The 24,751-nt window shown below is 30.2% G+C and overlaps 3 protein-coding genes, 1 non-coding gene and 1 pseudogene across 5 annotated transcripts; all 5 read left to right on the top strand.

The window, feature by feature from the left end:
• The first annotated feature begins 4,009 nt into the window (after positions 1–4,009).
• Positions 4,010–8,305, top strand: LOC102592831 (probable 2-oxoglutarate/Fe(II)-dependent dioxygenase; annotated as a pseudogene).
• A 171-nt stretch (positions 8,306–8,476) lies between these two features.
• LOC102601416 (probable 2-oxoglutarate/Fe(II)-dependent dioxygenase) lies at positions 8,477–11,082 on the top strand. Its single transcript, XM_006357045.2, has 4 exons — positions 8,477–8,846; positions 9,280–9,515; positions 9,611–9,938; positions 10,608–11,082. The coding sequence occupies exons 1-4, from the start codon at positions 8,595–8,597 to the stop codon at positions 10,851–10,853; spliced, it is 1,062 nt and encodes a 353-aa protein (XP_006357107.1). The 5' UTR covers positions 8,477–8,594; the 3' UTR covers positions 10,854–11,082.
• A 2,584-nt stretch (positions 11,083–13,666) lies between these two features.
• On the top strand, positions 13,667–15,044 carry LOC107062536 (probable acetyltransferase NATA1-like). The gene has a single exon (XM_015313257.1). The coding sequence runs from the start codon at positions 13,740–13,742 to the stop codon at positions 14,631–14,633; it is 894 nt and encodes a 297-aa protein (XP_015168743.1). The 5' UTR covers positions 13,667–13,739; the 3' UTR covers positions 14,634–15,044.
• A 1,676-nt stretch (positions 15,045–16,720) lies between these two features.
• LOC102592373 (uncharacterized) lies at positions 16,721–20,508 on the top strand. Of its 2 annotated transcripts, none has more exons than XM_015313274.1 (5): positions 16,721–17,189; positions 18,069–18,139; positions 18,817–19,006; positions 19,095–19,212; positions 19,879–20,508. In XM_015313274.1, exons 1-5 carry the CDS (start codon positions 17,076–17,078, stop codon positions 19,929–19,931), a joined length of 546 nt encoding a protein of 181 aa, XP_015168760.1. In that variant the 5' UTR covers positions 16,721–17,075; the 3' UTR covers positions 19,932–20,508. The 2 variants fall into 2 exon arrangements, with proteins under 2 accessions (XP_015168760.1, XP_015168759.1); XM_015313273.1 differs by having other exon boundaries at positions 19,876–20,508.
• A 705-nt stretch (positions 20,509–21,213) lies between these two features.
• On the top strand, positions 21,214–21,295 carry TRNAS-UGA (transfer RNA serine (anticodon UGA)). The gene has a single exon. It is a non-coding gene; the product is annotated as a tRNA-Ser (tRNA).
• The last annotated feature ends 3,456 nt before the right edge of the window (positions 21,296–24,751 follow it).

Below are 24,751 nucleotides of genomic sequence, written 5' to 3'. Positions count from 1 at the left end.
ATTATTATACGTTTCTACTAATAGATTTGATTGAAAAATTGGGGGTTTGATCCCTAAATTTGGAAAATGAAATTTTGGTTATTTGGAAGTAGAAATAAGTGGGACTACATAACCTCAAACACATCGACGATTAAATTTTTAAAAAAATTTAGAGTTCAAGAAATCTAGCTCATATCCTTTTCTCCTATATTCAGACACAAAAATCTTATTATAAAGAGTAACACAACTCTATAACGATCAAGAGAAAATAATACAGGGAGGTTTACACCAATTAATACTTTTTATCAAATACAATAAATCATTAAAAAAAAAGAGAGATGTTAACTCTAAATTATGTAAGTTATCGAGTCACATAGTTTTTGAACTTTGTTTTTTATTTATTTAAATTATGTAAGACTTTTAATTACTTTAAGAGCCATAGATAATGACATCATCCAATTCCCAACCATTAAAACTAAACGGACACATGGCACGATTGAAGTGCATCATTAAACAATACTACTTGGAAAAACATCCCATTCCATAAAATATCTATTATTCTGTTCATTATTAGGATTTTGTTTGATTAATTAAATCTCAATCACTATATTTTAATAGTAACATGTGTCACTTGTCTAAGTAAGAGTTTGCAAGTGGAGATCTGTGACAAATAGAGATGAGAAGCGACAAAAACTAATTCAGAATTGTTTAAATCATATGAAAATATCAAAGACAAATCAAGAATGCTATTACTGAATTAATGGAGATTTTGTTACTATGAAATTCATCTTTTTAAGATAAAGAATAAATTAGCTAATATAATTTGAAATAATTACAATATTATAACATGATTATTCAACGTTAATGGACATGTTCCAATTTTATTTTATTTTTTGGACAATTTTATTAAATCATGCTAATAATCATAACAATACTAACACATGTAAAGGCATATGACATGTTATTCTATTATTTATTTTTTTATAAGAATTAAGTTTTGCTCTACTCTACTATGATCCATCTTATTTAAATATTTTTTGTCCGCCTTATTAAGATTTTTTCTATTTTTCCCCGTCTTAATTATCATTTTTATTTTCTAGTGATCACATGACATGTTCCTATTTTGCCCCATCTATTTTTATTTTTATTTTTTAGTGATTAAATTTTTAAAATAAAATCTTACAAGTGAATATTATATATTAATTGTTTTTTGAAACACACATAGTTTTTACTCACATCTTTCATAATTCCCAAGATATCTATTATAGGTAGTAAAATTATGAACCCCCCCACACACACACACAACTCTCGCTCTTATCTCCATGATATTTATTTAATTAATCATATATGAATATTTTAAAAATAATATCTTTTTATTTTATTTATTTATCACACATATACACATATTGTCACATACTCCATTATTGTTTTATTTAATTTCCTCTTTTGGCTAAACCATGAGAAGTATCAAAAGGCCATGTTCTATGAACTTGATAGTTTGAATAGTATAATTATTAATACTTGGTATGCTAAAAGTTGGCTAGATTTGTTTTTTTGCAACAAACAAAGAGGCATGTGTTCAATGTACCTTTAACTCAATTAAAACAATCGACAAAGCTATAGATAGAGTCAAATAAGCAAGTTCGACTCAATTAATAATTATTTTTTTTTTTAAAATAATTTTTTTATTTTATTTAATTAAAAAATGGTTCTTAGAGATAATATATTTTAAAAATTTATACGATATTATTTTATACTTGGTATGATATTTAAGATTTTTTTTTTAAAAAAAATTGTGATTTAAAATTATTATTAAATATTTATGTAACTAAAAGAATTTTCATTAGATGAAAAGAGAAAATTTAAAAAATAAATTATTTTTAATTACAGAAAAGTTATACTAAAAATAAAAATATGTTACATATATTTAAATAGAAAAAATAACTATTAATTAAATAATCACGACAATAATCAAATCCAAACATGAGTCACTAAAATTTTCAGTCATCAAAAAGATAATCTTGATTTGATATATGTTATAAAACTGAAAAAATCGTCAAAAATATCTTTTTGAATTATACAAATTGAATAAATATATAATTAAAAGTTTAATTTAAAAATATGTTTATTATCAATAATTTAATTCAGAAATATCCCTATTATTATATAACGTGTAAATAAAGTCTTTTTCCTAATATATATATATATATATAAATCCAAACACATTTTATTCCTGAACAAAATATTACTTTCAAAGAATATTTTTCTTCTGATATCATCTTAACTAGTAAATAAATAATTAAAAATTATTATTAGGAAACGAATGTGTGTAAAACAGAATGAAATAATATATCGAATTATTTGAAAAAAAGGTATATTTGACTTATTAAATAATAAAAAGAATAATTTTTTAATTAAATTATTAACGAAAGTGATTTTTTAGAACAAATGACATTTTTGTTCAATTTCACTTAGCTCAAAAGATACTTTTTAAACTTTTTCTGTATAATTAGGCTCCTCACCCCATCTCTCCAATTGGTTAAATAAATGGTCACTGAAAAAATAGAACATCTCATTTTACTATATTCAATAACTTCTCTTATAGTCACAACAATTATTATATGGGCTTACGATACTTTTCAATGGCCGAAAAAATCATGTTTGAACATTAAAATCTTTGGTAGAGGCCGCCTCGCCACAATATCCGACGTACCAAACCTCTACAAACTCATGTATCAAATGGCAAAATATCACAATTATACTAAAGTTTTTAATGCCACGGAAGCTTTCGTTACTACCAACCTTTTCAAATCCGATAATCCATGCCCTCCTTTCTACTCGGTTACCACACCTGACTCTTTTCCTCAAAATACCCCTAGAAAATCCCATTTTCAACCCAATTTTGAAAACAATTAATCTTGATTCACCTTTATTAGACTTAGAACTAGAACTGTTCAAAACAAACAACAACATATCCAGTATAGTCTCAAGTGGATAAACCCTTATCTTGTGAAGGTACATAAGTTGTTTTCCCGATAAATTCTCGACTCAAGAATTGGTCAGAGCCAATGAAGATAATAACGTCTTCATAGTTGGCTATGTTCTTTTTTACCCTTGCTATTCGGGGTACTTTGACAAACTGGTTTTTTTGTTTTATTAAGAACATGTATGTTAGGGAGTGTTATAGAAAGTGTGGATTTGGGAAAATGTTGTCAAAACGTTTTTAGGCTTTTCTAGTGAAGGACTTGATGCATTTGCTACAAGTGAGGATGCTAATAATTAGTTTAGATAGAACTATTAAATATTAATTCTAAGTTGTATGTCAAAATCTAAAGTCATCAAAAGATTCAATACAAGTGTTTCATATTTAAGGGATCGTTTGTTAGGATGACTTAGAAAAAAATAATACATGTTTTACACTGATATATTGTTCAATATACTTTTTCAATTTATGTAATACATGAAAAATCATGATATTAGCAATACAAGGGGTTTATATGTATGCATTAGCATGAATACAATTGCTCTCATAACCTTTTTCACACATCCTTTTTGTTATATTTGTGGAGGGTATTTTTATGAACAAATAAATATTTTGTTTTAAAAATATGTCATGCATGTTTTAACAGCTTGTCAAGCTATCTGGCTAAGGAGAGTGTTATCAGATCTCCAATAGGAGCATCAGAAGGGAGCAACATAGATATTTCGCAATAATAAAGCAACTATCTCCATAACAAAGAGTGTGTGATGTATTACAATATCGATATTTTAGAATTAGCTATTTATTCTTAGCCCATATATCATTTGGACATATTTTGTTATTGTTATATTTTCTAATTTGTCTAAAATTAAAAAAATTCAGACACAACTTTCCTTCTCGTTATTTTTTCTGGACTTCTCTTTACTCTATGTCCAATAATAATTTAGGGACGAATTTAATATTTGCGTCCTATTTCCAATACCTTCTCTCATATAATAAATATGGACAAGTTTACTAGCAAACAAAATAACAAGCCACTAAAAAAAAAAGTTAAAATTGTAAATCAAATATCTCCATTGGCAACTAAAGTTGTTGTTCTCTTATAAATCATCTCCATATTGCATACACAATATGCCACCATTTTTAGCTAAAATTAAAGTTCTTATATTATGACAACTCCAAAATCTCAACCATCCATTCGTGTTAAAACACTTTCTGATTCACCAAATCTCAAATCTATTTGGTCTTCTAATTATGTTAACTCTGATATCTATCCCTTTGATTTCATTGCATCTGAGCCACATGATTATTCAAACTCCATCCCCACCGTTGATTTTTCGCTACTCACATCCATTGATCCTCATCAACGGCCTCAAGCTATCAACAATCTCAACAAAGCTTGCCAAGAATGGGGATTTTTCATGGTACACTATATTATTATGAAAAGTTCAAAGTATTACAATGATTTTCATTTTATTAACCATATTATAGAGCAAGATTTTAGAAGTAACATTAATTTTGGTGAGAAACTATGAAACTAACAATATATTACACATAATTGTTAGTACTTCTTTTGTCCTAATTTATGTAAAGACGTTGCATTGATTTCAGAACAGAAAATCATGTGTTCTTTTTTATAATCATTTTCTTCAAATTTTTATTTTTTATTTTCTGATGTAATAATTGTTAGTTGATTGATTGGGCAAGGGGTTAATTTGAGGATGAAACTTATGGCTCTAAAACGAGTCATACATATTTATGTAGCTATGACTCATTTCAGTAAAAGTAAAATAAAATTAAATTGTTACATGCTAAATATAAAAAAAAGTGTCATTTTTTTCTAGACAGACTTTTTAAACGGACTAAAAAGGAAAAAAAATATTGTATACCTAAATATGTTTCATGATGAAGGTGGTAAACCATGGGATACAAGAAAGTTTGATGAAGAAAGTGATTGATGGTACTCAAGGATTTTTCAATATAAGAGAGGAAGAGAAGAAAGAATTTGAAGGGAAACATGTTTTGGACCCTATAAGGTATGGGACATGCTTCAATACCTCTTAGGAGAAAGCTTTCTTTTGGAGGGACTATCTTAAGGTCTTTGTGCATCCAAACTTCCACTCTCCTAGCAAACCTGACGGATATCGGTATACCAGGAATTTTAGTAGCTCAATTTGTTGATTGTACTTACGTATAACCACTATTATTATTATTATTATTATTATTTTATTTCTCTTTTTTTTTAAACAGTGACATTATGTGGGAGTATTGTGAGAAAGTTAGAGAAGTAACAAAAGTATTACTTGGAGGAATATCACAAGGTTTAGGACTTGAAGAATGTTATTTGGAAAAAACTCTAGAGATGAAGCCAGGATTTCAATTTTTTTTTGCAAATTATTACCCATGTTGTCCTCAGCCAGAACTTGCACTTGGTATGCCACCTCATTCAGATCATGGCCTTTTAACTCTAATTATTCAAAACCAAGTTGGAGGATTACAAGTTCAACATCAAGGCAAGTGGATTCATGTCAATGCCCTTCCCAACTCACTCTTGGTCAATATCGACGATCATCTCGAGGTAATTCAGTTGACTGACTATCTAAACTTTCGTTTTCTATGCGTGTGAGATTTATAAGTTGAATAGTATAATTATTAATACTTGGTATGCTAAAAGTTGGCTAGATTTGTTTTTTTGCAACAAAGAAAGAGGCATGTGTTCAATGTACCTTTGACTCAATTAAAACAATCCACAAAGCTATAGATAGAGTCAAATACGCAAGTTCGACTCAATTAATAATTATTATTTTTTTAAATTTTTTTTTTTTTTAATTAAAAAATGGTTCTTAGTGATAATATATTTTAAAAATTTATACGATATTATTTTATACTTGGTATGATATTTAAGATTTTTTTAAAAAGAAAATTGTGATTTAAAATTATTATTAAATATTTATGTAACTAAAAGAATTTTCATCAGATGAACAGAGAAAATTTTAAAAATAAATTATTTTTAATTACAGAAAAGTTATACTAAAAATAAAAATATGTTACATATATTTAAATAGTAAAAATAACTATTAATTAAATAATCACGATAATAATTAAATCCAAACATGGGTCACTAAAATTTTCAGTCATCAAAAAGATACTCTTGATGTGATATATGTTATAAAACTGAAAAATCGTCAAAAATATCTTTTGAATTATACAAATTGAATAGGTATATAATTAATAGTTTAATTTTAAAATATGTTTATTATCAATAATTTAATTCAGAAATATCCCTATTATTATATAATGCGTAAAAATGTATTTTTCCTAATATATATATATATATATAAATTTTTCAAACACATTTTATTCCTGAACAAAATACTACTTTCAAAGAATATTTTTCTTTTAAAATCATCTGAACTAATAAATAAATAATTAACTAGAAATTATTATTAGAAAAAGAATGTGTCTAAAACGAAATGAAATAATATATTGAATTATTTGAGAAAAGGGTATATTTGACTCATTAAATAATTAAAAAAATAATTATTTTAATCAAATTATTAGCGAAAGTGATATTTTTAAAATAAATGACATTTTTGTTCAATCTCACATAGTTCAAAAGATACTTTTTAAACTTTTTCTGTATAATTAGGTTCCTCACCCCATCTCTCCAATTAGTTAAATAAATGGTCACTGGAAAAAAAGAACATCTCATTTTACTATATTCAATAACTTCTCTTATAGTCGCAATTATTATTATATGCGCTTACAATATTTTTCAGTAATCGAAAAAATCATGTTTCAACATTAAAATCTTTGGTAGAGGCCGCCTCGCCACCAGTGGCGGAGCCAGGATTTAAATTGAGGGGTGTCAAAATATAAAGTAGTATGCACACAAGTTGTCTAAAAAGTTAAAAAAAAAAGCTGAAAGCCTTTAAAAAAAATAGGCTTCAGCAAGGTTCGAACTCCCAACGCCTAGGTCAATGACAAGGGGAAACTTTGTAGCCCCTGAACCGCTGAACCAACACTTCAACTTGGTTCAGGAGTGTCAATTCTAATATATATAGGTATAAAATCAGAATTTGACTTACCTATACAACGTAATTTTCCGATGAAGGGGTGTCGCTTGACACCCCTCGGGCAAGGGTAGCTCCGCCCCTGCTCGCCACATTATCGGACGTACCACACCTCCACAAACTCATGTATCAAATGGCAAAATATCACAATTATACTAAAGTTTTTAATGCCACGAAAGCTTTCGTTACTACCAACCTTTTCAAATCAGATAATCCATGCCCTCCTTTCTACTCGGTTACCACATTCATTCTTGAAGTCTCACCTGACTCTTTTCCTCAAAATACCCCTAGACAATCCCATTTTCAACCCGATTTTGAAAATCACTAATCTTGATTCACCTATATTAGACTTAGAACTAGAACTGTTCAAAACAAACAACAACATATCCAATATAGTCTCACAAGTGGATAAATCCTTATCTTGTGAAGGTACATAAGTTGTTTTCTCGATAAATCCTCGACTCAAGAATTGGTCAGAGCCAATGAAGATAATAACGTCTTCGTAGTTGGCTATGTTCTTTTTTACCCTTGCTATTCGGGGTACTTTGACAAACCTGTTTTTTTTCTTATTGAGAACATGTATGTTAGGGAGTGTTATAGAAAGTGTGGATTTGGGAAAATGTTGTCAAACGTTTTAGGCTTTCTAGTGAAGGACTTGATGCATTTGCTACAAGTGAGGATGCTAATAATTAGTTTAGATAGAACTATTAAATATTAATTCTAAGTTGTATGTCGAAATCTAAAGTCATCAAAAGATTCAATACAAGTGTTTCATATTTAAGGGGTAGTTTGTTAGGGTGTATTTGAAAAAAATAATAGATGTTTTACACTGATATATTGTTCAATATACTTTTTCAATTTATGTAATACATGAAAAGTCATGATATTAGCAATACAAGGGATTTAAATGTATGCATTAGCATGAATACAATTGCCCTCATAACCTTTTCCAGACACATCCTTTTTGTTATATTTGTGGAAGGTATTTTTATGAACAAATAAGTATTTTGTTTTAAAAATATGTCATGCATGTTATAACAGCTTGTCAAGCTATCTGGCTAAGGAGAGTGTTATCAGATCTTCAACAGGAGCATCAGAAGGGAGCAACATAGATATTTCGCAATAATAAAGCAACTATCTCCATAACAATGAGTGTGTGATGTATTACAATATTGATATTTTAGGATTAGTTATTTATTCTTAGCCCATATATCATTTGGACATATTTTGTTATTGTTATATTTTCTAGTTTGTCTAAAATTTAAAAAATTCAGACGCAACTTTTCTTCTCGTTATTTTTTCTGGACTTTTCTTTGCTCTATGTCCAATAATAATTTAGAGACGAAACTAATAATTTGCGTCCTGTTTTCAATACTTTCTTTCATATAATAAATATGGACAAGTTTACTATCAAACAAAATAACAAGTCATTCAAAAAAAAAGTTAAAATTGTAAATCAAATATCTCCATTGGCAACTAAAGTTGTTGTTCTCTTATAAATCATCTCCATATTGCATACACAATATACCACCATTTTTAGCTAAAATTAAAGTTCTTATATTATGACAACTCCAATAATTCAACCATCTATTAGTGTTAAAACACTTTCTGAATCGCCAAATCTCAAATCTATTCCTTCTAATTATGTTAACTCTGATATCTATCCCTTTGATTTCATTGCATCTGAGCCACATGATTATTCAAACTCCATCCCCACCGTTGATTTTTCGCTACTCACATCCACTGATCCTCATCAACGGTCTCAAGCTATCAACAATCTTAATAAAGCTTGCCAAGATTGGGGATTTTTCACGGTACACTATAATATGTTTTTATATTATTATTATTTTTTGGTGAGAAACTATGAAACTAAGAATATTGCACATAGTTGTTAGTACTTCTTTTGTCCTAATTTATGTAAAGACGTTGAGTTGATTTCATAATGGTTAATTATTATGTCAAAAAATCATGCTTCTTTTTTATAATCATTTTCTTCAAAAAAAAAATTTGATTTTCTGATATAATAATTGTTAGTTGATTGATTGGGCAAGGGGATAATTTGAGGATGATACTTATGGCTCTAAAACAAGTCATACATATTTATGTAGCTATGACTCATTTCAGTAAAAGTGAAATTGAATTAAATTGTTACAATATGCTAAATATAAAAAAGTGTCATTTTTTTTCTAAACAGACTAAAAAGAAAAAAGAAAAATATCGTATACCTAAATATGTTTCATGGTGAAGGTGGTTAACCATGGGATACAAGAAAGTTTGATGAAGAAAGTGATTGATGGTACTCAAGAATTTTTCAATTTAAGAGAGGAAGAGAAGAAAGAATTTGAAGGGAAACATGTTTTGGATCCTATAAGGTATGGGACAAGCTTCAATACCTCTAAGGAGAAAGCTTTCTTTTGGAGGGATTATCTTAAGGTGTTTGTGCATCCAAAGTTCCACTCTCCTAGCAAACCCGATCAATACAGGTATACCAGGAATCTTAATAGCTCAGTTTGTTGATTGTACTTACGTATAACCATTATATATTATTATTATTTTATTTCTCTTTTTTTTTTAATAGTGATATTATGTGGGAGTATTGTCAGAAAGTTAGACAAGTAACAAAAGTATTACTTGGAGGAATATCACAAGGTTTAGGACTTGAAGAATGTTATTTGGAAAAAACTCTAGAGATGAAGTCAGGATTTCAAATTTTTATTGCAAATTATTACCCATGTTGTCCTCAGCCAGAACTTGCACTTGGTATGCCACCTCATTCAGATCATGGCCTTTTAACTCTAATTATTCAAAACCAAGTTGGAGGATTACAAGTTCAACATCAAGGCAAATGGATTCATGTCAATGCACTACCTAACTCTCTCTTGGTCAATACCGGCGACCATCTCGAGGTAATTCAATTGATTGACTATCTGAATTGTAATTACCTCGTTGGAAAGGGTTCGATTCTCCACCTTGTATTCCCCTTAAATTGATAATAGATAAAAATTTAAAAATATGTATTGATTAGTATTCTTACAATTGTCATAGGTTAAACTAGATTGATCATAAAAAATAAAATTGTACGCTATCAGTCTAAGTAATTTTAGGGAAAGAAGTCTGAAATATATTCGAACATTGACCAAAATTGTTGTAACAATCCCAAACTTTGGGCAAGACCTATTATCCCATGCACTATTTAATAGTGTATTTTAAAGATATGTAAATGTCCAACTGGACAAGTTACTATTTATAATGATGCAATATTTATGATATCCACGTGGGCACCTATATATCTTTAAAATACACTATTAAATAGTGCAGGGGTAATAGATTCTGCCCAAAGTTTGAGATTGTTACAACAATTTCAATCAAAGTTCGGATATATTTTGAACCTTTTTCCCTAATTTTTACACTATCAAGTCATGATGTTCACCTATTGTAGGATGTAACATGTAACATTTTTTATTTTCAAGATTTTAAATTCCACATTTGATTCATTAATGGAGAATTTCAGTAAATCAATTGGTTGACTTTCTGAATTGTCACCTAATTATATGTGTGTTTCTATTGCTTGGTAGATTTTTAGTAATGGGAAGTACAAGAGCAATGTACACAAAGTAGTGGTGAACAACACAAGTCCAAGAATATCAGTAGCTGTTGCTCATGGACCATCACTAGAAGCAATTGTAAGTCCTGCTTCCCCATTGGTACAAAGTGAAACCAATTATATACCAATGAAGTACAAGGATTACATGGAGATGCAACAAAGTAATCAACTTCACCAAAAATCCATTTTGGAACAAGTCAAAACTCAAAGGAACTGATTATTTTTTCCCTAATATAAATTGGGAAATATTTATGTAATAATGTTAGAATCTTAATGTACTGATGCTTATTATTGAATCCATTACATTTGTGTGTTATATGATTTCATTATATAAAAACAAGGGTGACATTCAAAATTGCAACAATTATAAGAGTATCAAGTTGCTAAGTCATACAATAAAAGTTTGTGACAGGGTGGTGGAGATGAAGGTAATATGATGAGGAGGGGTGTGACTATATATTTTCGTGAACCAGTTCAGATTTATATCGAAACTTTCCAGTTTTGATGGAGTTGCACTAAGGATCAACCCTTAGCTTGTTTTGTATACTAACTGAATACTTTCTAGAAAATAAGTATGTATATATTTTAGATTATTTTAGGTATATATGTTGTCCGATTAAAAATAAAATTGAATATAATAAATAGATAACCCCTAGTACCCCTTAAATTTATCAATATATATATACACTTGAATTATAGCTCATATATTTAAATTATTAAATATATGAGAAATATTTATTGAAAATGCAAGGTAGAAATGAAACTTAAATAAAGTTTCTTTCTTAACACATGCATTTGTCTAAAAAAAAAAAAAAGCAGTGTAACATCACTTTCATGGTTAGCTATTCAATCTTCTAGCTGACTTCCTTTGAATTTGAATTTGAATTATATACTTGATGCTTCTATATAGTAAAAATAAATTAAAAAAATGTGGGATGTGTGTCTCAAATATGTCCAAGTCTCTTCATTGTCCATTTTGTACTCCATAACAGCTATATATATATATATATATATATATACTTGTCCAGTTGCAATTATAAAGTAGTAATTCAGGGTGTATATGGCCGGGTTGGTTTGGGTTTTTCAAATATCAAACCAAACTATTTGTGTTGGATTTTTAAATTTATAAACCAAACCAAACCAATAAAACTCGGGTTTTTCAACCTCGGGGTTTTTCGGGTTTTTCTGTTAAAGTATTATACAAACATATAATTTACTTGTACTTCAAATATTTCTTTAGTCCTATCAAAATACAACTATCTAAGGTGTTTCTTAAGAAAATAACACAAAATATGATATGATTAATGACACTAAAATATCCAACAAAAAAAATAATAATGAAATCACGTAAAACAAATATTGCAAATTAATAAGTCATAATAGAAAAATGATCATAATTTAAAAAGTACTAAATAATGCTAAAATAAGTTAATAAGTAATTAGTTACATGACTAAATATTAAAGGAAATTAAAATTAGATTATGTATTTTAGTGTCTAAAACCAATGTAAAACTAAAGAACAAATATTCAATATTATTGTCATTCTTAGTGTTGACTTGATTTTCTTTTTTGCATTAGTATTAATTTGATTTTGATTTTAAGCTTTATTATAATTACCAACATCTATGGACTATAATCTTTATTGGACCATTTCATTATTCTAAGTTTCAAACTTGAAATAATATATTAAAAGATAAAAGCTATGAAAAAATATAAGAAATATTTAAAAATTATATCAAAGTAAATATTTTTATGTATAAAATAAAAATTTAAAATTATCTATATAATGCCGGTTGATTTGGTCTCGGATTGTTTTTTTTTTAGTTAAAACCAAACCAACCCAAATGTAGTCATTTTTTTTTCAATACCAAACCAAGTCTAACCAAACTACTAGTCGGGATTTTTTTCCGATTTGACTTGATTTGCGATTTGGTTCGATTTTCGATTCGATTTTGTACACCCTACTAGTAATAATAGTTGTTGAGAAATTGAAGGAAGAGTGAAGTAGTTTACTTAACAATATTATCTTTGACGGTAAAAGTTTCACGGGTATTTTATTTAGATATCGATATTTAATCTGTATTTATTTTTTAAAATTCTTTTGGTACGTTTATTAATTTCAAAATTACTCTAGCTATGTTGCATCTTATGTGGTATTTGAAGTTACATGTATTTAAAATTCAGACGTTAATTTTTGCCACAAATTTGAATAAAAGTAACTCTACCTTGGCTATATGTTTGTTTTTTTGCACTAGAGAAGATGCACCTGTCCAATGTACTAGATAGAGAATTTCATTAGATCGCGATGTACGTATTATAAAGTTGACGAAGTAACGAGTTAAATGAAAAGTGGCTAAAGCTATAGACGAGTCAATATTCAATCAGGGGCGGATCCACCCTTGGCCAAGAGGTGTCAAGTGACACTCCTTCGCCGGAAAATTACATTAGGTCAAATTTTGGTTTAATAAATATATATAAATCTATTAAACAAGTGAAAAAAGTTTAGTGTAGTGATTAAGGGGTTGAAAAAGTTTCGAAATTTGAGTCGAAAGTGTCTAATGTATAGGAACATTTATCTAGTATTAAAGTGCTCAATCAAAATAATTCATAATTCGAGTGTCTAAATAAAATGTACTAGCAACTGTAAAATGCTATCGTTTTATTCAACCAAAAAGTCATGGATTCAATAAGGTAGATCTAGCATGGTTGGAGCTTCATTGTCCATACAATGTTGCAATAATTTTTACATAGATATTGTATTTATATTGAAAATATTATTAAATATATAAGAACTATTTATTGAAAATCAAATATCAGCCATATATGTCACAAATATGTCCAAGTCTCTTCATTATCCATTTAGTATCCCATAACAGCTAAAGACGAGTCAATATTCAACGAAAAGTTATTCTTGATGTGATGTGTTAAAGATAAATATATATTTTAATAATTAAAAAAGTGACCCCTCTCTAGACAAATATCTTATAAAGAACTTTAGTTTCCTAATTAGAATAAAGGGTCCCTAAAAAAAAGTAACATATTATTGTCTTACCATTTTCTTTTATAGTCGCAACTATTATCATAGCTTACGATACTTCTAAATATGGCTGAAAAATTCAGTTTCAACACTCAAATCTTTGGTAGAGTCCGCCTCGCTACGAAATCGGACGTGCCACATCTCCACAAACTCATGTATCAAATGGCAAATTATCACAATTACACTAAAGTTTTTAATGCCACGGAAGCTTCCGTTACTACCAATCTTTTCAAATCCGATAATCCATGCCCTCCTTTCTACTCCGTTACCACGTTCATTCTTGAAGTCTCACCTGACTCTTTTCCTCAAAATACCCCTAAAAATTCCATTTTCGACCCGATTTTGAAAACTGTTGATCTTGATTCACCTATATTAGACTCAGAACTAAAACTGTTTAGAATAAACAACAACATATTCAATACAGTCTCACAAGTGGATAAACCCTTATCTTGTGAAGGTAGAGAAGTTGCTTCTAATAGACCCTCGACTCAAGAACTGTTCAGAACAAACAACAACATATCCAATACAGTCTCACAAGTGGATAAACCCTTATCTTGTGAAGGTAGAGAAGTTGCTTCTGATAGACTCTCGACTCAAGAACTGTTCAGAAGTACTAGTAATGAAGATAATAACGTCTTCATAGCTGGCTATGTTCTTTTTTACCCTTGCTATTCGGGTTACTTTGAAAAGCCTGGTTTTTTTATTGAGAACATGTTTGTTAGGGAGTGTTATAGAAAGTGTGGATTTGGGAAAATGTTGTTTTCTGCTGTGGCATCTCAGGCAAATAAAATGGGGTTTACTAAAGTTGATTGGCTTACTGTTGGATGGAATGAAAATGCAATTGATTTTTATCTTGGAATGGGGGCTTATATTATGCAAGATGTCAAACTCTTTAGGCTTTCTGGTGAAGGACTTGATGCATTTGATACAAATGATCAAGATGGTGGTGACAAGGTTTGAGTAGGGGGTCTATCGAAACAGTCTCTACCTCATAGAGAAAAAATTTGCGCACATTCATTTTCTCTATGCTCTAATTATGAAATCACACGAGATATGTTATTGTTAATGGAGATGATGACAAGTTTAGAGAGAACAATTATAAGTACATAAAAAAATCTTTGTCAGCGGAATTCTCCCTTCTATCCATCAACTATTTCATTATAAAACTTTCTCCCCGAGCTGCGGCACTAACAAGTCTATTAGAAAGTCTAATTAATTAGCCATTTTTACATGAATTTTCAAGTGGATGAAATAGGTCGAGTGGTCTCAGTTGGGGATGGGTATGAAAGAGTCCACCGCCTGCCTTAGTAGTCTCAAATAAGGTGTGCATGCCTGCTTTCTAAGTGGATTGGTTCGAATTTTTCATTTATCAAATTAAATAATGTCGGGTTAATATCTCCAAATCAAATAAAAAAAGTGTTTTACATGTTTTTCCCAACTTAGTAGAAGTATTAAAAACTTTACAAGATACAATCAATTACAACATAAAGCTTATGCTTTACTTAATCTTCTATTACCCCAATGTGGTAAGTGAAGGAGTTAAAAAGGGACGAAGTAGACCTAAAATCATAGACTTCACTAAAGATAGGCTACTAGGAGGATATGTTTTAGACTCAGTATAATTTTTTTGTTATTATCAATTTATTATTAGTATTAGTATTACGAATATTTTTCCTATTTCAGCTTGACAATGATCTTCTACTATAAGATGATAATCCATTGGCATATTCTAAGGTGATAATATGTAATATACCTTTACACATATGGTGTGTTTGGTAGAGACTTAAAAAATAAGTAGGTTAGCTTACACAATTTTTTTTGTTTGATAAGTAAAATAATATTATCTCAAGAGTAACCTACATATTTTTATTGTTTGATAAAGAACAAGAACATTATTTTAAGAGTATTTATATGTTATCTAGCGAAATACTATGGGGTGAAATATGGTGTGGAGTGGGCTGCGGATTCAAGGGTTGGGATGATTAAGTGGAGGGATGTGGGGTATTGGACAATGTCACTTTGTAACTTATTTTTCCCTACTTTGATTAATCAAGTCATTTTCCTTATTTCTAAGTAACTTTCTTTTCCTAAAGAAAATATTTTTCGGTGTACCAAAACACAACCAAGTATCATATAATTAACATATACTTTGATAAGATAAGAACTACGATGTGTAGGATTTCCAACCAACTTACTATCTCAAAGAACAGTTTCAGATTACAACTCTATAATCGATTTAAGGAACCAGGTTCCTTATCCAAAATTCTGCTGGATGATAAATTTCAACCAAGAATTGGAGATTTTGGCCTAGCCAGGTTGTTAATTTCCCTCGAAGATCAAAAATATTTTAACACTACATTTGACTGAACACGAAATTCAAGAATAAAAGAAAAATTCAAATAGTAAATCCTAAGAAGAACCCAAATGTATTTTTATCATGTAAAAGAAATCGTCTTCGTCCTTGTTTTTCTCGTGTAGTATTTGGAGGCACAATATGTTCTTGATAAAGACAAATATGTTTTTTTAAGCACAATAAGTTTTCCATGGTGAGACTGAGACACCGATACTAAACATTATTTTAAATTTTAAAGTGTCTTACACTTTGATTTTGTCCTCATTTGCATCGAGAAACCGTTTTATAAACACTGAATCAAACCAAACTGATCTAGTTTGGTCAAGAATTCAGTGCACGCTTCTTAAAAACTAAACACTAAAGAACTGAACCAAAAAACCAAACGCCCAGCCCCATTCCTAGCTGGTGTAACTTTAATTATCTTCTCTCTCTATATATATATACCCGGTGTCCGGAGCTCACATTGGAGCCCCGACTAAATCAGGATCGCGCACTGCACAGCCCATTCGGGGGTGACGCTCCCAATAGAATTTTCTCCAACCCAGGCCAGGGCTCGAACCCGAGGTCTCGGGGGTGGCACTCCCAACATGATTTTCTCCATATTCGGGGCTCAAACTCGAAACCTCTGATTAAGGATGAAATACTCTCACCAATGCACCACAACCCACGTTGATTCCTATATATTTTATACCTAATCTAAAATTTGTGCTTACAAGGAGAAAAACAATACAAGAGTTGGACAAGAAAAAGGAAAAAAAGATAAAAGGAGAGAAAGACAAATGGAAAGATATATGGAGATGGAGGAAACAAAGATTTCCTCTAATGTCCTCCAACCACACCCACACACACAATTCAACCTCTTTCCACAATTAACCCCTCTTTTTTTCCCTTCCATATATGGGGTTTTATCTAAGTACCCCATCCACACTATCCCTCTTGATAAAATGGACCAACTATTCTTCAAAGATTTGATTTTTTTGATGTGGGTTTGAGTTTTCTTGAAATTTTGGGGCTTTTTTTCCTTGGTGGGTATGTGCTAGTGAATTGAGATGAAAAGGTCTGTTGAGGGTTTCAATGGAATTAGTTTTGTTGATGAAGAAGAATCCAAGGTGGAGAAACTAAACCAGAAAAAGCTGTTAAATGAGTTATTAGAACTGCAAAAGGTTTGAACTTTTCTTGATTTTTATGTTTTTGTGAATCCTAATTAGTTTGATTTTAGATTATCTTGTTATACCTTTTTCAGTAATCCCCATTGTGAACTTTTGTGCTGTTTTTATTTGTTACTTTTAAGGGGTTGTTCGGTAGAGTGTATAAGAATAGTACTCAATAGGGTGTATTAGCTGTGGTGGAGCTAGGGATTTGACGAAGGGTGTGCAATTTTCCTCGCAATTGTGTTAAGGGTGTGCAAAATTAAATGTACTCATAATAGCTAACATTTAAGATTGTGCACCAGACCACCCTTCGCCTAAGGTAGCTCCGCCTATATGTAGTAGTAATGCTAGGATTAGTAATGTTGTGATCAGTTATGTTGGGATTATGTCTAGTGGCGGAGCCAAGACTTTTACTAAGGGATCAAAATCTGAAGAAGTGAACACATTAACTAGCCAAAGGGGGTTCGACATTTGCTATATATACATAAAAAATAATTTTAACCACATATAAATAGTATACAAACCCGTTGACTATAAGCTAGCTCCGCCACTGATTATGTCTATCCACTGTTTGGTTTGGTGTATTAAGGGTAGTTTTGTCTTTTGCTTATCCATGTGTATTAGTAGCCCTTGGATTGCTAATACTATGGTTTGGCTATGCATTAGTTATACATAGTTTAATATTGAATAGGCATGTATTAGTTATATATAAGCTAAAAATCCTCCCAAGCAAACAATTAAATAATATCATGACTAATACATGTATTAGATTAGGATTCTGAATTGCTTTTTTCCCCTGTGATTATTGACTGTTCTGTAGATGAAATTGTGTATTCAACTTGATAATTCTGGATGTTAGTTGTATGATGATGGTGTGGCAATTGTGTATAGGATTTTGTCTCCAAGAAGAGGAAGTTGCAGGCTGCAAAGCTGAAGAAAGAAAACATTTTGGGTGAAATCCTGTATGATCATAATTTTCTGAATCCTAAACTAGTTAGATTCTACTATATGAATCCTCTATAGCCATTTCGTTCTGTTTTAGCCCGTTCCATTCCAATACTCGATATTTCTTCTTTCAGACACGTAAGGGGTTTTCAAGAATCGGAGATTCTCTGTATCTCACACTATATGCATATATACAATGACCAAACATTAATCTCAACTAATTGGTATCGCCTATTATGGATACTTTTCTCTTCTCTTAAATGATGTTAAGGGAAAAAAAAAGAATAGAAGAAGAGTACAACAACAACATAACTAGTGTTATTGCACAAGCTATGTTGCTTGGACTCTCAAAAAAGGCTGCCCCATCCATATCGAATTCTCCAAAAGTACACTATTTTTGGAGTATCCAACGCCCATCAATCGTTATTTTTGAAGAGTCTAAGCAATATAGTCCATAAGTGGGGTCTTGGGAGGATAGAGTGTACACAGACCTAACCCTTACCTCGTAGAGATAAAGAGGTTGTTTCTGATAGACCCTCAGCTAAAATAAAGCATTTCAAAGCCGTTTGAAAAAGGGAATACAAAAATGAAAGTAGTAACAACAACGAAATAATGCAAAATTGAGAGTAGCACACAACACATACAGAAGAAGAGTAATGTCCTAACTCCTAATATCATACTTTTTTAATTTCAGATTCTTAAAGCAAAGGCGTAAATACTTATTGAAAAGCCAATCTTCCGATGACGATAATGAAAAGAACATTTCACATTTAAAAGAACACTTCGATGCTGAGAGTGAAGTCCCTAAAGTAGAAAGATCCAACAGTGGCTATGATGCAGTAGTAGAGTCAGCTCATCCTGCCTTCACCTCAAAGTTCAACTCGGTAACATACTACAGTTAAGATATGTCAAAGATTAGAATATTCAATGCTTTAAGAGTTATCTAAGTTTAATTAATTATTCATGTTACAGGAACATCATGAAGTAGGATACGAAGAACTGTTAGCAGGCGGGGACGTGTTGAGAATGGAGTGTGTGCCAAAGAATTACAAAGAAGAAACTCTCCTGGCATGGTCAAGTCACATTGAAGGTCTAAAATTCTGATATATCTTTCTTTTAGGAGAGTGATCTCCATAACTTATCGATATCTTATTCTTGATTCCCTTTTCGCTTTCCTCCTTTGTTGCCTCGGTGAAACACATTAACTTGGAGTATGCAATATCTGAGGTTGTCTAATCTTTTTCTGGGCATAATTTATTAGCCATGTGCTTATAATTTGCAGTTCTGTAGTTTGATAATAGTGGTTTGTGTTTTCAAGTGTCTACGATGTGGCGTGGTACCTTTGCTTTATATGCAGAGGCGGACTTAAGATTCCTAATAATGGAATTCAAAAGAAGTCATACTAAAGTGGTGGTAATGGGATTAGACCACAAAATGTTACTAATGGAATTCAACCATTAGTAATCTTGAACTCAGTATTTCAAGTTGATTTTGGGAGCGTAATTGTGTTTATATTTCCAGATTACAGGTCGCGGATTAGCCTTCGATGTGTTGTTTGTGTCTTTTTTAACTATACTTTGACAGAAAGAATCTTCCCATTGTGTGAGAGTTTTGGGAAGTTACACATGGAAAATGGCTTTTTAGCTCCCACATTTACTCATTTTCCCCACTTTTAAATGCACTAGTTTGATTGACATGGAGTTTTAAGCGCGATATACGTGCATCTGAGGGTGTAGTTTATTGGTCAATGAAGTAGGTGCAACCCTCGGAGATCATGATTCAAATCCAAAAGAGATGAAGATAAATTAGGTGATTTCTTCTTATCTGCCAAAAACTTGGAGGACAGAGTTATCTAGTACTTGTGTTGATGGTTGCTAGAAGCTACACAATGGAACAATCAAGATGTGGCCAAGCAAGCTCGAGCACCACCTTGTATAAGAAAAAATGAGCACTATTTTGCGATGCTATGGAATAAGTAGCTATATGAATCTTCAATGTCCATATTGCTCCATTTAAAGCTTATCCATCTATTTTGAAGATTCAACATAACTTTGACTAGATTTACTCTGAATCTCAAGTTACCACAACCTTTCTCCTCCCTCAGGACTGACAATGTAAGCAAGCTCATACTTGGAAGTTGATTGTCTAAATTTCTGTGACTTATCGTATAGGGTTATCGATTCAGGAATGGCTGCATTGGATTGTACATTTAGTTACTAATACGCTTCACCGCCCTTCATGCTTAAGCATATCATGCTTGTAGTTGTTGTACACACCATTGTAGTGTATATACTTCTCCATATGCAGCATAAGGATACTTATAGAAGGGAATATGGTTCTCAATGTTGAGTGGAAAGAGGGTATTTTAGACTCAGAGGCGAATTCATGATTTAAAGCTTATGAATTCTTATCGCAATGAAAATTGGGTTCAGTCAAATATTTATATGGAATAGCTATTAGATTCTCAGAAACTCGTACATAAAGGTTTAGATCATAATATTTTTTGTTCTATGAAAATTTGTTAGGGTAAAATCGAAAGCTTAAAAATATATTATTGTTTTCCAAAAAATTACGATCACATAAATTGAATCAGAGGAAATATTATTTCTTCACTTCAATAAATAATTCTTACCATAAAATTCATGTGGAACAATTTTCTTTAAAATGAGGAAAATGACTTCAAGTTCTACGAGTGACATTCCATATTTATTGTATCCATTCAACACGCGTCATTTTCACCTTCATCCTTTTAGCCTCATTCCAATTTCCCACCCTCACTCCCAACTCTTCTGCTATTTATCTAGATTATATACAAATATCTTTCTTTGTACCAAACACACCTTGAAAGTATGTAGTTTCCTCATTATGTCATAAAAGTATTTTATTTTTTTATCGAGTCTTGATTTCTTATTTTATCCTCAACATTAATAATTTATTTTCTAAATCATTTTTCAAGATCCAAAGACAATATATCAAATCATCAATATATTTATCCGACGTGTAACATCTTAAGTGAACAAGTGAAAGTGAACGGAAGGAGTGTTATACATTCATTTAGATAGACATTTTTGCTATTGCTATAAACAACAATGTCAATATGTCCGAGTGGTTAAGGAGACAGACTTGAAATCTGTTGGGCTTCGCCCGCGCAGGTTCGAACCCTGCTGTTGACGTTTTTCTTTTTTAAAATTTTGAAAATTAAAAATATTTAAGAAATAAGTCCTTTCGAATTGTGTTTTGATTGAACCATTAGATCTATATCCTGATTTTGGAATCATAGCAGAAAGAATCGTCGAATTTTGAGTTCATATGAAAAAATTATGATCTTTTTATCAAACTCTGCTAATCTATCGACATGCTTACATAATAAGCTAGTAAATCCCTACCTTTTTTTTAAAAAAAAAAGTTCAAATATAATATCCATTGAGACTAATAGTACTAGATCATCCACCATTGATGTATATTGTGATGAGTAATCATGTGTCGATAACGCTTGATTTTTGTGAATAAGAAAATAAATAAGGAGAAGAGAGAAGAATATTTTTTTTTTGAAAGATTAATTTATAATGAAGAAAACTCTTTTATTTATAAGAAAAAACTGACTTGATTCCTAACTAGGATTACTAACAATCAACTCACATAGCAACAATGTAAATTAATACTGTTAATTTACAATTAAATCTAAAGACATCTGCTTCTTTTTTTCCGTACGTAAGCTCAAGTTATAGTCATTTCAATTAGACATATTTTACTATGATATATATTATTTATCTATACTATTAAAATATTACATATTTTACTATTAATGAGAAGTTGTCTACGTATCATACGCTTATGTATATATATGTGCTACCAACTACACAAAAATAAGGAGAGAGGCGAGCGAGATTGGGGAGGGAGGGGAGTAGATTCGAATGCATCCCAGATATATGTGATTCACACTAGACACACACTAGATATATGTATATGTATGTATCTAGGATTCTTATGTATCTGGGATACTAGATAACATGGGAGAGTGGTGAACAAGATGGGAGAGAGGCGAACGAGATTTTGAGGTATTTGGTGGAGTGTATTAGAAGAAAGTCTATTGATATTATTTAGTACATTATGTTTGATAGGACTTTTGGTCCTATGTATAACTAATATTAGTTATACACTCTATTTGATATTATATGGTGCATAACTAAGATCTTACATTTTGGGGTATTAGTAATACATATGATCTAATATCATGAGATTAATATAAATAAACACAAAAATACCCCTCAAATCTTTTTAATCATTTTGTTTATTTTCTTGAATTTATGTTTTATACTTGAACTGGTAAATTTATTTACATAAATTAGCTTACGGATTTTGTTATTTAGAGAGAGTTGTTTGTTGTTAAATAAATTCAATACAATATTTGAAATGTGATTTGCTTAACATTTACTAATTGAAAAGACAAATATATGACCACATGACGTTTGTGATCTTAATTGGATATATTATTTATTGATTGTATTATTAATTTTGTGTGTGTGTGTGTGTGTGGTTTCCTGATTTTTTTTGTATTTTCAACAATTTATTAAATTGCATACATATTAAAACTATAACTTGCAATTTTTATGTGTAAACGTAGATGGTTTATTCGATTTTACTATTGTTTATCATCTTTTCGCTTTTAAAAATAAATTATTTATCTTTTTTAAATTGAAAATTGACATTTTGTGGGTGATCAATTTATTAAGATGACAATTATTTACCCACAAATAAATCAAGTGAAAAAATAACAAACATAATGATAAAATTATTCTTCTCCTAGCTAGTTAGAAGGCCACAAAAAAATAATATTGTCCGGTAGTTATCTACCTTAATCCAATCATAGGAAATAGAAAATCTCATAATAACTCAAGGGTATAATTGAAAAGAAACTTTTTGTAGAGTTTTAAACCGAATACAAGATTAAGTGGGAATCAATGAACCAAACGTTTGATATAAAAATAATCTCTGCATTACTAGTCCATGCGTTACTAATCAATGCATTATTAATCTTTGTACCCAACGACCACTTAGCTTATTATACTCTAATCCTTATCATCTTATCTTCCTTGTTCCTTCCATGAACACCATATTTTTTTCTTTACATTTTGGGCATTTGTTAAACTTAGACATTTATCTCTATCTTATTTTGTTTATTTGATGATATTAGTTCTAACTTTAACTTTATATTAACTTAATTTAATTTTTCTAATGATGAACCAATTTTGTATTATGTTGATTTATTTCAAATGCTTTTCATCTAATGAATTTTTTTTTAAGTAAGCTAGATTGTTCAAAAATAGTTAGATTGTTTCAAGTTAACTTTTTTTCTTAAATGACCTAAGAAATGCTTTTACCTTACTTTAAATTATTATTCAATGTTAGTTAAATATATTTTAATTAAATCGATGTATATATAACCGCATGTTAAAAGACATTTTAAATGCTAAAACCTTCTCAAAATGAAAATATGAACCTCATATTCAATTTCTCTAAATCTTTAAAAGATTTATTTGTTAGAGTCTTTTTAAATTATCTTTTTTTTTCTAAATTTAGTTACTTCAAATAATTATGTAGTGACTCTTTCTAAGTATATTTTCTTTATTGTTTTTTATAGTTAAAATATTTCAAAAGTAATTTTCAAAAGATCATGACACATAACAACCACTGTACACTCAAAAGAAATAATCCTTTTTTTTTTAAATTTTTCACCCCACTAAAAATATCGCTCACATTTCTTCAAAACCTATTTTCTTCATATAGCCTATAATATACCTCACTCTATTCTCTAATATTTTTTTTCTTCTCTATGTTGGTGTACCTACAAATGATATATAACTCACTATTTATAGGCATAAAGCAATTGGCCGGTAGTCAATTTCATAATGAGGAACTTTCACATATAGCCACTCAAAAATAGCCTAATAACTCTTCATAGTTATAGTTAGATAATTACAATTCGTAGTTACATGTTATAGGGAGGAGAGAGGCGAGCGAGACTGGGAGAGAGAGGAGAGAGGCGAGAGAGAGAGAGGGCAAAGAGTGGGAGAAAGGCGAATTGTATATGTATATCAGTTAGATAATTATATATTATACATATGTATTTGTATATATGGCAAGCGAGATTGGGAGAGGGAGGAGAGAGGCGAGCGAGATTGGGAGAGGGAGGAGATAGGCGAGAGAGAGAGGCCAGAGAGTGGGAGAAAGATGAGTTGTATATGTATATCGGTTAGATAATTATATATTGTACATATGTATTTGTATATTCTGGTGAATTATACATATACAAACGTGGCTAATTATACAAACTCGAAGTCAGCCCACGTAATTAATGTATAATGTTTGTCGCGAGTGATAATTATAGCAAACTATAGCTATGATGAGTAATTAAATAGTATAAGTTTGCTTAACCGCGTAATTTTCCCTTTCATAAAACTATGTCCATTTTTCCACCTTGTATTAATTGATCGGCCGGTAACCAATTTCAACAAACGAGTATCCATTTTTCACCTTGAATTAATCAACCTATAGCCAATTTCAATAAACGTATATACCCTTTTAACTTTAATATTTTTTAATTAAAAAAAAGGAAAAAGATCAGTTTA

The sequence above is a fragment of the Solanum tuberosum genome, unplaced genomic scaffold (genome assembly GCF_000226075.1).
Source record: "Solanum tuberosum cultivar DM 1-3 516 R44 unplaced genomic scaffold, SolTub_3.0 scf00240, whole genome shotgun sequence".
In the NCBI taxonomy this organism is placed as follows: Eukaryota; Viridiplantae; Streptophyta; class Magnoliopsida; order Solanales; family Solanaceae; genus Solanum; species Solanum tuberosum.
This window is presented reverse-complemented; position numbering and strand designations above follow the sequence as displayed.